Source organism: Gopherus flavomarginatus, chromosome 3 (assembly GCF_025201925.1).
Source record: "Gopherus flavomarginatus isolate rGopFla2 chromosome 3, rGopFla2.mat.asm, whole genome shotgun sequence".
NCBI classification, from domain to species: Eukaryota; Metazoa; Chordata; order Testudines; family Testudinidae; genus Gopherus; species Gopherus flavomarginatus.
The window spans coordinates 172,176,282-172,190,071 of record NC_066619.1 but is presented as its reverse complement, the minus strand read 5'-3'; the positions used below and the strand labels follow the sequence as shown (position 1 = coordinate 172,190,071).

General features: G+C 40.6%; 1 protein-coding gene across 1 annotated transcript; it reads left to right on the top strand.

The window, feature by feature from the left end:
• Positions 1-1,197: 1,197 nt before the first annotated feature.
• Positions 1,198-13,326, top strand: OSTC (oligosaccharyltransferase complex non-catalytic subunit). The gene is made up of 4 exons (XM_050946768.1): positions 1,198-1,604; positions 5,650-5,743; positions 8,408-8,605; positions 12,711-13,326. Exons 1-4 carry the CDS (start codon positions 1,466-1,468, stop codon positions 12,727-12,729), a joined length of 450 nt encoding a protein of 149 aa, XP_050802725.1. The 5' UTR covers positions 1,198-1,465; the 3' UTR covers positions 12,730-13,326.
• Positions 13,327-13,790: the final 464 nt, after the last annotated feature.

Here is a 13,790-nt window from a genome sequence, read left to right as displayed (position 1 = left end):
CCTTCTCCTCCTCCCCTCCCCCCACTGGGGTAGCAGCAGCAGCCTGGGGCTATTTAAAGGACTGGGTCTCCCCTGCTTCTACCACCCTGGTCCTTTAAATGGCCGCCGGAGCCCTGGGGAAGCAGCGGGGCTTCCGCGGCTATTTAAAGGACTGGGGCAGCAGAGGCAGCTGGACCCCCAGCCCTTTAAATAGCCTGTGGAGCCCCCCCCCTACCCCTAGGCTCTGGGGGCTATTTAAAGGACACGCCGCTCCCCTATTTCTATAGCCTCGGTCCTTCAAATAGCCACAGGAGCCCTGGTGTAGTAGTGGCTTCTAAATTTAAATTTAACAACAGGTTCTTGCGAACCGGCTCCAGCTCACCACTGGTGTGCACGAGCCGACCTGCTCTTACCTGCTGTCCTGGTGGTGCCCACAATTGTTGGGTGCCCTATGCAGCCATGTATGCTGTGTATGCCTAAGGATGGCCCAGCCTGCCAGTACCGATGGAGGAGAGACAGAAAATATGGGACAATTTGCCTATTTTTAAGAAAAAATTGGGACACCTACAGGAAGGCTTAAACATGGGAGTGTCCCATTAAAAACGAGGCGTCTGATCACCATACCTCAAAAAAGCTTTATTCACCCAAACTTGTTAGAGTGCCGCACCTGCCTGGCATCCAGCTTGTCTCTGGTGTAAAGATAAGGAAGCCCCAAAAACATTTTGCAACGTGGAATGTTCACACTCCTCGACAGAGGCGACCAAGAGGATATTGCTGTTGAGGATATTACTGCTGCACTCTGTACCATACTGGCGTGGTACAGCAGCGATATCGCTGCCTTACACCGACACAGGGGAGCTGCAGCTAGAAGTGGGGCGGCCACTCTGAGGCTGATCACAGATGCGTTTCCCTGCGCGCTGGTGCTGGGAAAAGGGACCCACCGAAGAGCCTGAACACACCTCTACCCGCAGCGCCCCCACGTGCTGCCCAGCCCGGACCGCAACGGGAACGGGCGTCTGCTAGCTACAGCACGGCGACAGCGCCCCTCCCGCCAGCTGCCGCAGGGTGGGCGGGGCCTCCTCTTCTGTGGGCGGGGCTTCAGATGAGTCAATCCCGCCCCAAACTCTCTCAGTTGACGTGTCTCGGCCACGTCAGCTGCTGCTAGGATCTGGCAGGTGAGTAGTACTGTTGTTCTCCAGACATGTATAGTCGACTTGAAACTCCAGAGTTTGGGAGTGTTTTAACGACGTGAGATTTTATATCTCGCGATTTTCTCCAGGTGACCTTTACCGTGCTCAATTTTGCAGTTTTTCTCCCTATTCTTATCAACTTCCAGGACCCTTCCGTGGCCCTACGTTCCCTCTGTAGCTGGTTTCCGCTTCCGCATTCGTTAGGGTGCGAGAGACGGTGGCCGCGGCGGGTCAAGCCGGGGCAGCTGCGGTGCTGGGTTTGATTAGCCTTCCGTGGGGGTGGCTGGGTTGCCATCATGGAGACGCTCTACCGGGTGCCGTTCGCGGTGCTCCAGTGCCCCAACATCAAGCTGAAGCGGCCGAGCTGGGTGCACACGCCCTCGGCCATGACTGTCTACGCGCTGGTGGTGGTGTCCTACTTCCTCATCACTGGAGGTAACGGGCCCGGGGGGGGGGCGGAGGACTGGGGGAGGGGCAGGATTACGCCTGTTCTCTCCGCTCCTAGGGCTCCTGTTGGGCCGGGAGGCGGTGGTTTTACCCAGACCTCTCTCAGGGGGAGCCTGGCCGCGGGTGGTGCCGCCCCGCGCTCTGTGGGCAGCAGTGCCCCTCCCCCCTGTGGCGATGAACGAGGGAGACCCCGGGTGAGGGGAGGTGTGTGACCCCTCCCCCATAAAGACGATCCCGTCACAGCCGCACGGGGACGGGGACATCCTGCCCTGCACCCCCACCTGGGGTATCGCGGTCTCCGGTTCCGCCTGCGGCAGTGGGAAGCCCTGCCTGGAGACGGCCTCCGTAAGGACAAAAACAGCAGCCGGCACGTGTTCCCACTAACGAGCACTTTGTGTCACTACACACCGCACCCCGGTGGGGTTCCCCGACAGATCTTCTTTGCCCGTGGTGTAACCCCCACATCCGCGCTGAGAGTGGCACGCAGCTCCCCGTCCGCGCTGGGGCGATGGCCGCAGCTCTGCCAGCAGCAAGACAGTGGACGTGGTTTTGGGTGCGTGGTTTAGCGATAGGCCTTGGCGAGGATGTTAGTTCAGGTGTAGTAACCGAAGAGGTCTGTGGGACCAAATCCATCTGCAGACCAGAATACAGTTGCTCAGTATAGGCAATATCGGAAATCAAACTGATACTGTGGTTGATTTTTTGAGTTTGAGTCAGGAGATGAGTGTGCCATGGGGAGAAACCTTTGTTCCTATAGACAGACCTACTTTCCAGTCTTAGCTTTTGGAAGGGATAATTTTAAATTAGCTCTGACAACATCTTCCTCTAGTGGTGAAGGATTTTGCTCTGTGTATTTCAAAGACATTCAAAAGTTCCCTCCATTAAATTGATATGCAGCCCGAGAAAAGCAGCCCTAAACTCCCTTAATGCTTAGATTAGGCTACCTATGACTTTTATATCTATTATGTCAGTGAGGTGTATTACCTGCTCCTCTCAACCCCCCAAAACCCCTTTCCTTCTCTGTCCACTATAGATATATTGTCTTAATCCTGATGCTGGAATGCGACTTTCTAGTATGTGGCACATAGAATGTAATCCGTGATCAAATTGGAGATTTCTGTGCATATCAGAAAACCTTATTTTAGCTTTGATTACCTGGTTTTGGGAGAGTGTTGATTAAGGAATGAGGATGTTACAGTTGAGTAGTGACTTGGCAGGGGTCTATTTTGCTTTCCTATGCCAACCCTGTAGCAGTTTTTGGTTTATTCATCACTACTGCTGTTTAATATGAGATGGTATGTGGATCACAATCTCTTTCTCTATTTATCAAACAAAACTCTGTAGTCAAGTGACACAACGTAGTTTGGTTTGATGCACCAAAGAAACAAAATTCTGCATTTATTACAATTATCTCTAAATGGCATGAGAAGTCTGTTGCGCTAATCTGCAGAGCTGCTACCCTCTCCATTCAAATCCTTCATGAAGATCCTCTCTTTGTCACTTACAAGAAATACAGGTAGAGGAGCATATAGAATAGTTTATATTAGGGCTGTCAATTAGTCACAGTTAACTCATGCGATTAACTCAAAATTTAATCGTGATTAATCGCACTGTTAAACAATTGAATACCAATTAAAATTTATTAAATATTTTTGGATATTTTTCTACATTTTCAAATATCTTGATTTATATTACAACACCGAATACAAAGCATACAGTGTTCACTTTATGCAATTTTTCATTACAGATATTTGTACTGTAAAAATAAGAGTATTTTTCAGTTCACCTCTGACAACTATTGTAGTGCAATCTCCTTATTGTGAAAGTGTAACTTACAGATGCAGGGTGTTTTTTGTTACATAACTGCCCTCAAAAACAAAACAGTGTAAAACTTTAGAGCCTATAAGTCCACTCAGTCTGACATCTTGTTCAGCCACCCGCTAAGACAAATAAGTTTCTTTATATTCATGGGAGATAATGCTGCCTGCTTCTTATTTACAATGTCACCTGAAAGTGAGAACAGCTATTTGCATGGCACTTTTGTAGCTGGCATTGCAAGGTATTTACTTGCCAGATATGATAAATATTCATATGCCCCTTCATGCTTTGGTCACCATTCCAGAGGACATGCTTTCATGCTGATGATGCTTGTTAAAAAAAATAGCGTATTAATTAAATTTGTGACTGAACTCCTTGGAGGAGAACTGTGTCTCTCCTGTTCTGTTTTATCCACATTCTGCCATATATTTCATGTTATAGCAGTCTCAGATGATGATCCAGCACATGTTGATCATTTTAAGAACACTTTCACAGCAGATTTGACAAAATGCAAAGAAGGTACTGATGTGGGATTTCTAAAAATAACTATGGCACTCAAGCCCAGGTTTAAGAATCTGAAGCGCCTTCCAAAATCTGATTGGGGCAGGGTGTGGAGCATGCTTTCAGAAGTCTTAAAAGAGCAACACTCCAATGCGGAAACTACAGAACCTGAACCACCTGACTCAGATGATGAAAATGAACATACGTTGGTCTGTACTGCTTTGGATCTTTATTGAGCAGAACTTGTCATCAGCATGGACGCATGGCATCTGGAATAGTGGTTGAAGCATGAACGGACATATGAATCTTTAGCGTATCTGGCACATAAATATTTTGGCGCCAGCTACAACAGTACCCTGCGAACTCCTGTTCTCACTTTCAAGTGACTTTGTAATCAAGAAGTGGGCAACATTATCTCCTGCAAATTGTAACCAAGATTGTTTGTCTGAGTGATTGGCTGAAGTAGGACTGAGTGGACTTGTGGGCTCTAAAGTTTTACATTGTTTTATTTTTGAATACAGGTTTTTTTGTACATAATTCTACATTTGTAAGTTCAAATTTCATGATGGAGATTGCACTGCAGCACTATTCCTTTTGTTTTTTACTGTGAAAATATTGGTAATAAAAAATGTAAAGTGAGCACTGTACACTTTGTGTTCTGTGTTGTAATTGAAATCAATATATTTGAAAATGTAGAGAACATCCAAAAATATTTAAATAAATGGTGCTCTATTCTTTAATTGTGTGATTAATAATGATTAATTTTTTTAATCGGTTGACAGCCATAGTTTATATTAATTAAAAATCTCATATCAAGACATGTCCTTCTGACCACTTTCATTGTATATTGTATTTTCTACTCCCTTTCTTTCCTCCTACTCCTCTTTCTGGGGCTCAGAATGTGCTTCCTGTGAATTTATACAGTGCCTCAGGTGCTACAGTCACCCTAGAAACAAATAAGGAATGTGAAGTCCAACCACAGGAGGCAGTAGCTTAAGTAAATTTGTTGGAATAAATTTAGAGATGTATATAAGTAACTCCTAAAATTTTAGATTAAATTCAAAATTACTGATAAAGTTTACAGGATCTCTGTCAGGGTCAATGACATTGCAACATGAATCTTCCCATGATATTCTCTAGTGTCTGTACCTATAGAGTAAGAAAGAATGGTCCCTAAATAGAACACTAGTGTACATTTTGGGTCTTTTCAGGCAAAAGTGGTTTTTATTTTTGTTAACCCTGTAAAGGTAAATGGAATTAATCAAGTTCACAATCACAGATTAAACTCGATTAAGTAGGAAAACAAGGTCTAATGTCCTAGGCTCTGATATGATGAACAGATCATATCAGATTCAGGTAACTAGCCTGAGCCACTCTGGCCATGCTGCTACTTTTTGCATGCTAGCTTGAGCAGAACTAGCATGTGTATATCTACCCAAGCTGGAAATGACCCTCCCAGCTGCTGTATAGATATACCCTAATGTAAAAAAAAGGCTTTCTGAAATGTCTGATATTCATCCCACTATAATTTAAGGTTGTACCTTAATTAATTGATTATGTTTCTTAGCATTTGAACAGGAGATGTAAAAAGGCATGTAATTTACTAAACTGTTCCCTTTCTATTCATACTATCTGTAGAAGGAAATCATTCTTAATATTTAGAGATGGATGATGCTGGCCCATAATTCAATACTAATGTCCTTTTTTTAAATAGGAATAATCTATGATGTGATTGTAGAACCTCCAAGTGTTGGGTCTATGACCGATGAACATGGACATCAGAGACCAGTGGCCTTCTTGGCATACAGGTAGAAATTATCCTTTGTCATAATCGAATGGTCTCTCCCTGACCTGCAAAGAGGTGAATGCAAGTGAACCACAATGCTCTGGTAGAGCTCCATTAACTTCAGCTGTGCTCTCTGAGGGCCCCAGAATCCACAAATATGCATCTGATTGCACTTATTGGAGCCTTCATTTGCAAATGAATTGTTTACATATGCACAGTATATTGTGTATATGTAGGCTTGGAAGGATTTGACTTTTTTATTGTGTGAAATTTTAATATATATCTTTTTGTATTTTTATCAATTACATTTTTGCATTACAAGAAATGAAATTTCTGGTAGATGATACTAATTAATTTTCATGAGTAGAAGTCAATATTCATAACAAGCTATATTTGATTATATTTCATAACTATAATAGCTTTTTAATTACTTGTCAGTTGACAGAATACACCAGTTGTGTGATGTGCTTTTATATTTTTCCTTTCTGTTAAACTTTGTTTAATAATGGATGAAAGATTTTTGTGTGCTTGTTTGTGAAAGGAAAAGTGGGTGGTTGCAAATATGTAACAATTAAAACTGAATACCCAAGTCTAGTTGTGTTTCACGTTTTCTATCCCAAACTCTTTTTCTACTATTTTGAATGGCCATTTTTCTGTTCCACATCAAGTTCTGCTGTAAGGGCAAACCACAAACCTTATTTTCTAATTACTCTCAACAGAAATAAACTGTGGAACTCATATCCATAATTTGCATTCAGTTTGTGAACCCAAAATAAAATGCTGGATTTTGATAATTTGCAAGATCAAGGTCTTAGTTATTTTGCATGAGTGCAGGGGACCACCCATATGGAGTAACTTGTAGTTTAGGGCCAGATTTTGTTCTGTTTGAAACATAAATCTACAGTGCCTTCAAAATTAGTTCAGCAGATGCTTCTTGCTTAGAATCTAAAATTTTATTAGAGAGGAAACTAATTTAGTCAGAAGTTAGTTGAGAAGATTAAGGAGTAGTTTACAGAGCTCTGGATTTTGACTGTCTGGACTGGTTATCCTTAATTCCTGCAGAGAATGATGGGGCTTTTTTAGTTCTTGTTTTTTTTTTTAACTAAAGTACCTCATTGTAAAAAAGAGAACTGACACTGTTTAATAAGTAAATAGATCATAAAATACGTTTCTCATTGTTACTCTTGACTCTGGGAATTCTTTGCGTATAGTTTATGCTCAGAATTAATGCCTTCCAATATATGCCTCGGATTTCTTTGAGCCTCTGCAATATACATGTTGCAGAGTTGCAGCCGTGTTAGTCTGTATCAGCAAAACTAACGAGGAGTACTTGTGGCACCTTAGAGACTAACACATTTATTTGAGCATAAGCTTTCGTGGGCTAAACCCGCTTCATCAGATGCATGCAGTGGAAAATGCTGTAGGAAGACACGCGCGCGCGCACACACACACACACGACATGAAAAAATGAGTGTTGCCATACTAACTATAACGAGAGTAATCATTTAAGGTGAGCTTTTATCAGCATACATCAATCACATTGATCCAGGATAGTGGGAGCACGTTTGTGAAAGTCATGGGGAAGAACAGTGTAAAAGATTAGACTGTTTATCAAGATTAGACACTAATATGAAATGCTCTGCTCCCTTGTAGATCCTTCCAGCAAAGTGCTTTACCAGGGTGGTGGTGTATACTGTATTACAAATTGGAAAACTGATGCATAAATGTATTAAGGGATTTATCCAAAATCATGCAGTGACAGAAATGAGAATGCAGTCAAGTGCCAGGGTTCTCAACCTTTTTCTTTCTGAGGCCCCCCCAACATGCTGTAAAAACTCCATGGACCATCTGTGCCACAACAACTGTTTTTCTGCATATAAAAGCCAGGGCCAATATTAGGGGGTATCAAGCAGGGCAGTTGTCAGGGGCACAATGCTGCAGGAGGCCCTGTGAAGCTGAGTTGCTCAGGCTTTGGTTTCAGCGCTGTGTGGCGAGGCTCAGAGCCCCGTGCTTCTGCCCCATTAGGTGGGGTTTTGGCTTTCTGCCATGGGCCCCAGCATGTCTCATGCTGGTCCTGCTTGAAAGACTCCCTGAAATCTGCTCGTGCCCCACTCCCCCCAGTGGCCCCAGACCTCTGTTTGAGAACCACTGGTCTAGCACACCTTACTCTTAATGCTGTGCTAGAACAAGGAGACACAATTCCTCCCTTGATATTGGCTTGAATAACACTTCTCTTCTTGCAGTGACTGGAATTTGGGGTTTGTCTTCTAAGCACTGAGTTGGGAAATAAACTTGAAAGCTCAACAGGCTAGAAGTCTTGGGTCCCTACTTACATTCATTTAATTTATTTCTGCTTTCAACCAAGACACATTTGAAATTACCCCTCATATCTAAAATTCTAAATAAAGTAATGTATAGGTTTTTGTCACCTTGCAAAGTACTGATCCAGGAGCTAAATTTTATATTAATCCCTTATCATGATTGACTTCGTATCAGGAGACAGTGGAACACAACACATGTTGCTGGGGCTAAGTGTGTAAACATCAAAATGAAATGTCCTGGATTTTGGTAAAATGGAAACAGATCAAAATATTATACTAAATTGCTGGCTCTTGAAGTGGAAATAATACCTTGAGGGACTGGTGTTCTGCTGAAGCATCTTTTACTCCTTTTTTTCTCCCCCCAGAGTAAATGGACAGTATATTATGGAAGGACTCGCATCCAGCTTCCTTTTCACAATGGGAGGCTTAGGTTTCATAATTCTGGACCGATCCAATGCACCAAATATCCCAAAGCTCAATAGATTTCTGTTGCTTTTTATTGGATTTGTCAGCGTCCTGTTGAGCTTCTTCATGGCAAGAGTTTTCATGCGGATGAAATTGCCGTAAGTTGTTTAGTACATTTCATGCTGTTCTCCCCTCCCTTTCTGTTACTGATAAGCAGGGATCCTAGTTTTCTGTGATAAATCACAGATTTGTGTGGCTTTTTCCCCACGATTAAAGTGGAATATTGAACTTCAGTTTCCCTAGCCACTATAAATATAGTTATCAGTTGAACACAATGTTTTGTTGGTATATTTACATTTTTCAGCAAGTTCGAAGCCTTCCATTGCCATCAATCATTATGATAAAATAAAATTAATAGAATTGCAATTTGTATTTCTTACATATACCAAATATTTCTATGTCTGCTTTCTATATTTTCAGAAAATTGTTTTTTAACGCACAAAATAAAAAACAAAATTTGCTTTTATATTAACATTACTCACTTTGAGTTAGTCCTGGAGGCTGAAGTGAAATTTGAGAAGCATTAAAATACACACCCCTGTAAGTAATTGAGTAATGTCTATATACCAAAGCAGTGTATTGGAGTGTGTTTAGCTATGTACAGTAGAACCAGGTTTATCCGAGCCTCCATTATCTGGCTCTCTATACTAACTGAACCACCAGCTGCCCAGGACTGACTGTGGCAAGGGCTCGGGCAGTCAGCACATTCAAAAATCAATTACAAGTGTGGGAGGTTGCGCCCATTGAATAAGTGGCACTGGTACTTTCATCAATAAAATTTAGTTAATCAGTTTACATTTTTTTTCACAAAATGTAAAAACATTCTCTGTAAAAATGCGTATTCCACTTTTTTCTGTGGCAAACCAATTTCTAGGATCCCAGCTAGGTTTACAAAGCACTACATCTGAAGCAAGGATAAGTTATGTTTAAAAAAAAATTGATATAGATTAAACATTCATCGCTTTGCTTTAAGGTGTTTTAGTTAAAATTGGAATCTTCCCTCTTTAGTGAGGTGTGGTGTTTTTGGGTCTGCCCATTCTGAAACATCATGTTGTGCAGGGAAGTGACAAGCTCCCTGTCAGAAATCATAGCTACAATACAGTTTGATTCTAGACTGGATGGGTTGGATTTTGAGGAAAGATTAAAAGACTTAATCTATACAGGTTGGCTAAAAGCCAGCACAGGATTTGGAGAGAAGCATAAATACCTAAGCATTGGGAGGATGAGAGATGAATTAGGGGTATAACAAGGTGAAAATTAAGAAGGAAAATTGAGGCTATCTGGGAAATTTTTCACAGGCTGTAGAACAATCTTCCAAGGAAGGTAGAGTAGTCTTTGTTCTTGTAGTTATGTACTGACAGGGTTTTCGAGCTTCTTGATTCTTTGTTTTCCAGTCTATTCAGTAGCTTATAATGAATTTATTTTATTTTTGCTGCCTGCCTTCCTTTTCTCGTTCCCTTCCCACTTCTCAACCCCACTATGACCTCTAGAGCTGCCAACAGCAGCAGTTTCTTTGAGGGCCACTGCTAAAACCACTCCATGAATTAACTGTCAGGGGATGTTTTGGGGTTTGTTTGTTTTTTTAAAAATAATGATTTGGTCATTCTCCATTTCTTGCAGAGTCACTAAATCTCTCCAATATAATTGCTGGCCCATAAAGTGCATGTGTTGGGTTTCCTGGTAGTGTGTAGCAATGCAGCATGAAGCATCAGCATACAATAGATTTATTTTTTTAATCAAATGTGATTGGTCTCAAGAGTTCATGGTTGTTTGAGAAACTCTAAAGAATAGGACGGAAATCTTAGATTCATTTGTGGCTTAGACATATGTTCTAACAGTAACAAGGTTTTACATGAAGTACTGACTTTGTATCATTTCTGTTAATTTCCTAATAGGCTTTTGTTTAACGATTATTTAATATTCAGGAATATCTTGCCTAAAAGAGAGTTTGTCACATGACTGCCAAATAACTTGCTAAATCCTCATTAATGAAAATGCAAGACTTAACTGATACAGGACACGACACTGAATTTGCCTGATATTAAAAGGCAGGCAGTTCCTAAGTTACTCAAGGCACAGAAAAGCCTTTGTATTCTGGTGGTATTCAGTACATTGTCTTTGATTAATGTGGACATCGTTCTTGTTTTACATCTGAGAACCACAGGCTTAAAATCTAAAAACTAACACATACAGGTTAAATCATGATTCCTGTTATTGTAGTTATACTCACAACTATAGATTTAAGCTGTCCCTTCTGTTTTTGCTCTGATTTTCAAACACACAGAATTGTGCTAGATGCCTCAAGAGAAACAAGTAAAGATAGTCCTTGCTCTGAAATGTTGTGGTTCAGACATGATTCAAGAAGTGAGAGCCATAGACCGACATGGGGAAATTGGGGAAAGGAAGGACAAGGGTTGCAATAATATACAGCTACTCTGTAAGACATGTGTCTCGGCCGTTACATTACCTCACTTCGTTGAAGAAGTGGAGGTTGGAGGAGACAGGAAAGGAGAAAAGTTGGGGCTGAATTGTACCAGTTTGGGCTGACTAATGTAGGATCCTGAAATTGATAGTCTGTGTGAGCAGCACAAATGCAGAACCTTTCACAAAATGTAATAAAGGCTTCCAGAATTTATAAGGATAAAGGCTAGGTTGAGAATAATAGACTAAATCTGTTCCAGTGATTTATATCGAAGTAAAATGGAGGTGGAGGGTGGAATGCTCAAGCTAGTCAGCAGAGCAGATTCCTGTTTGAACCAGTTTCACCCTTGAATCAGCAAGTTTCTCTGGAGTTAATGGCACAAACACTAAGGCCAGGAAATGCTGCTACATGAAGGCTCTCCTTGGATTTGCTAGTATAGAAGTCCCTTGCCAGCCTGCTGGGATATCTTCTCAGGGCTACCTGGCTATAACTACCTATACCCAAGCACAGCTACCGTGATTCTCTTCATTTAGATCCTTATCTACAGTAGTAATAGTGTACCAGTGAAGGAGAAACTTTCCAGACTATTACAAATTGGTTAAAAAAGAATGGAAGAAATTTCTTCCAAGAAACGATTTACAGGATTCTTTATAAAATCCTTATTAAAAAACATTAACCCAATGTGATGGTTATTGAGCCCTCTGTGGGTGGACTTGAGAGGACTATAGACTCCCCAGATTACACTTCTGAAAGTTTTTGATCTTTAATATTCATCAAATGAAAATTTCCTTTTTGGTTAGGGAGAGTTTTTGATTTTTCGTTGATAAACGTAGAGTAGAACCCTCCGTGGACATGAATGTGATGAAAGATCAGAAATAAGACATGTTTCAAATGGCCAAAGATGCAGCCTTTTTTTAAGGACGCAGAGTTGGTGTTTTAAGTATTCCGACAGTGCCGAAAGTGTTTCCCACCATAACATATGCAAACAAGCACTGTAATCAGAACAACACAACAAAGATGCCAGTTTGAGCTTTACTATAACATGTTAGAACTGCAAACTGAATTTCCATTTTTTAAATTTCAGACAATTGCCAGGAGTAGCTATCTTAATTTTACACAGACAAACTCGAAACTTGTGTTTAGAGAAGTTGATCTAGGGACAACTGCAACTGGTTTCAACCACAAGCCGATGTTTGGAGTTCACCTTGGAGAATAATCTGGTTGACAGCTAGTAAAATCAGAGTTTTGGACTTGAGACCTAATTATAACTAAACTCCAGTTAATTAACCCAGAACAGGGAAAACAGAGAATCCTTGGATCCATACTTTTATTGTATGGTTATTTATGAACAACTTTATCCCTTGGTCTTCTGTTTTTGAAAATTATATTCTTAAGAGGCTCTGGAATTGTGGAACTAAACTTGCATTAATATATCGCATACACCACTGGAATAGGTTGTGTGTTCTGGTGAAAATTTGAATATGGAATAGTCTCATTAAGTTTTAACTGAGTGGAAAGTTTCATGAGTATTGATTGACCATGTTTCTAGTGAAGGTCTATACCATAACATTAATTAAGGCTTGAACAGTCATTTTAGCTGTTTGTTGTTCCCTATTGTTTGCTCATTAAGATTTATTTTTAATAACTCTTTCAATTGTTTAAGTCTGACAAATGGGTGCACTGGTAACCTGGTATAGCTTTATCTTGAAAATTGTAATCTGTTCAGTTTAGATGTGCTGTGCTCCTAATTTCTCTCTCTCAACTTTTATTTTGTCCTGTAGGGGATACTTGATGGGTTAGTGCCTGGTGTGATATAAGCAAGCACAAAATGGATTTGCATCTCTTCATGAAGAGCTTAAAAACAAGCAATCTATAAAAATTATACTGTCCCCCACAAGAAGACACAAGAAAGGTCTAGTTATACGAACCAGCAAGTGCAAGAAGTGCTTCCAACTGTCTCTTTTCATAAATAAAAACCGTCATTACCAGTGGTTGGTGTATTTTTAAAAGAGCATTTTATCACTAGTCTATTTCTATCTTTAAAAAAGAAAAAGTTACTGAACTGTTACTTAGCTTTAGGTATGAATTTGTATCTTGAAACAATTCACTATAAAATGTAAAACTGTTATTTTTCCCTGATTTTAAAGTCTGCAGCACTCTGGCCTTTTTTCCTGTGGCCTGCCCCATACCAAGTTTATACCTGGAGAGAAGTCTTTTGATGATGCTTTACTATCAAACACACTGTGTCTAGTGAAGTTATTTCTAAGGCACCATTTGCCTTGATATTCATGGCAACGCATTAACAAATCCAGATGTACACTGGATACAACATTGTGTGAGTGAATTTCTTTTTGGAACAGTGTATGAAAGGAGCCAAATTAAACATATTTTCTACTAAACCACTTGCATTTTGTGTGATTTCTAAAACAATAATCTTTACAAATCGTACACAATCTATTCTGTAGGTTCTGCAGTAACAATGCTACTACACAAAGGTTGTTTACTTAATGTATCTTTTATACATTATAAACTGTAGGAGGCAACTGTAGCTGGCTCTCGTAAGTTCACCAAAGCCTGCGGTTCTTCTCAGACATTCATTGTATCAAAATGGTATACCATTACCAATAACAAGGTGAGTTATTGAATTACTTTGGAGGCTTTTGGTTTTGTTTTATATTGGCTAGGGTAGACACCAACTTATTTTTCTTTGATTTAGTGTATACACATTGAGAGGAAATAATCTCATTCCTCTAATTGTTAACATTTGTGCAGATCATGCATTGTTTCTCTCTGTGAGAAGGAACAATCTTTGTCTAAAATCACAGCAAGGTCCTTTAGCATTGGCCTGCTAAACCCAGAGT

Bases quoted from the DNA above. Each gene is read 5' to 3' on its own strand.
- OSTC (XM_050946768.1), top strand. From the start codon at position 1,466: ATGGAGACGCTCTACCGGGTGCCGTTCGCGGTGCTCCAGTGCCCCAAC. The intron at 1,605-5,649 runs GTAACGGGCCCG...TTTTTTAAATAG, and splicing joins CTACTTCCTCATCACTGGAG to GAATAATCTATGATGTGATT. The intron at 5,744-8,407 runs GTAGAAATTATC...TTCTCCCCCCAG, and splicing joins GTGGCCTTCTTGGCATACAG to AGTAAATGGACAGTATATTA.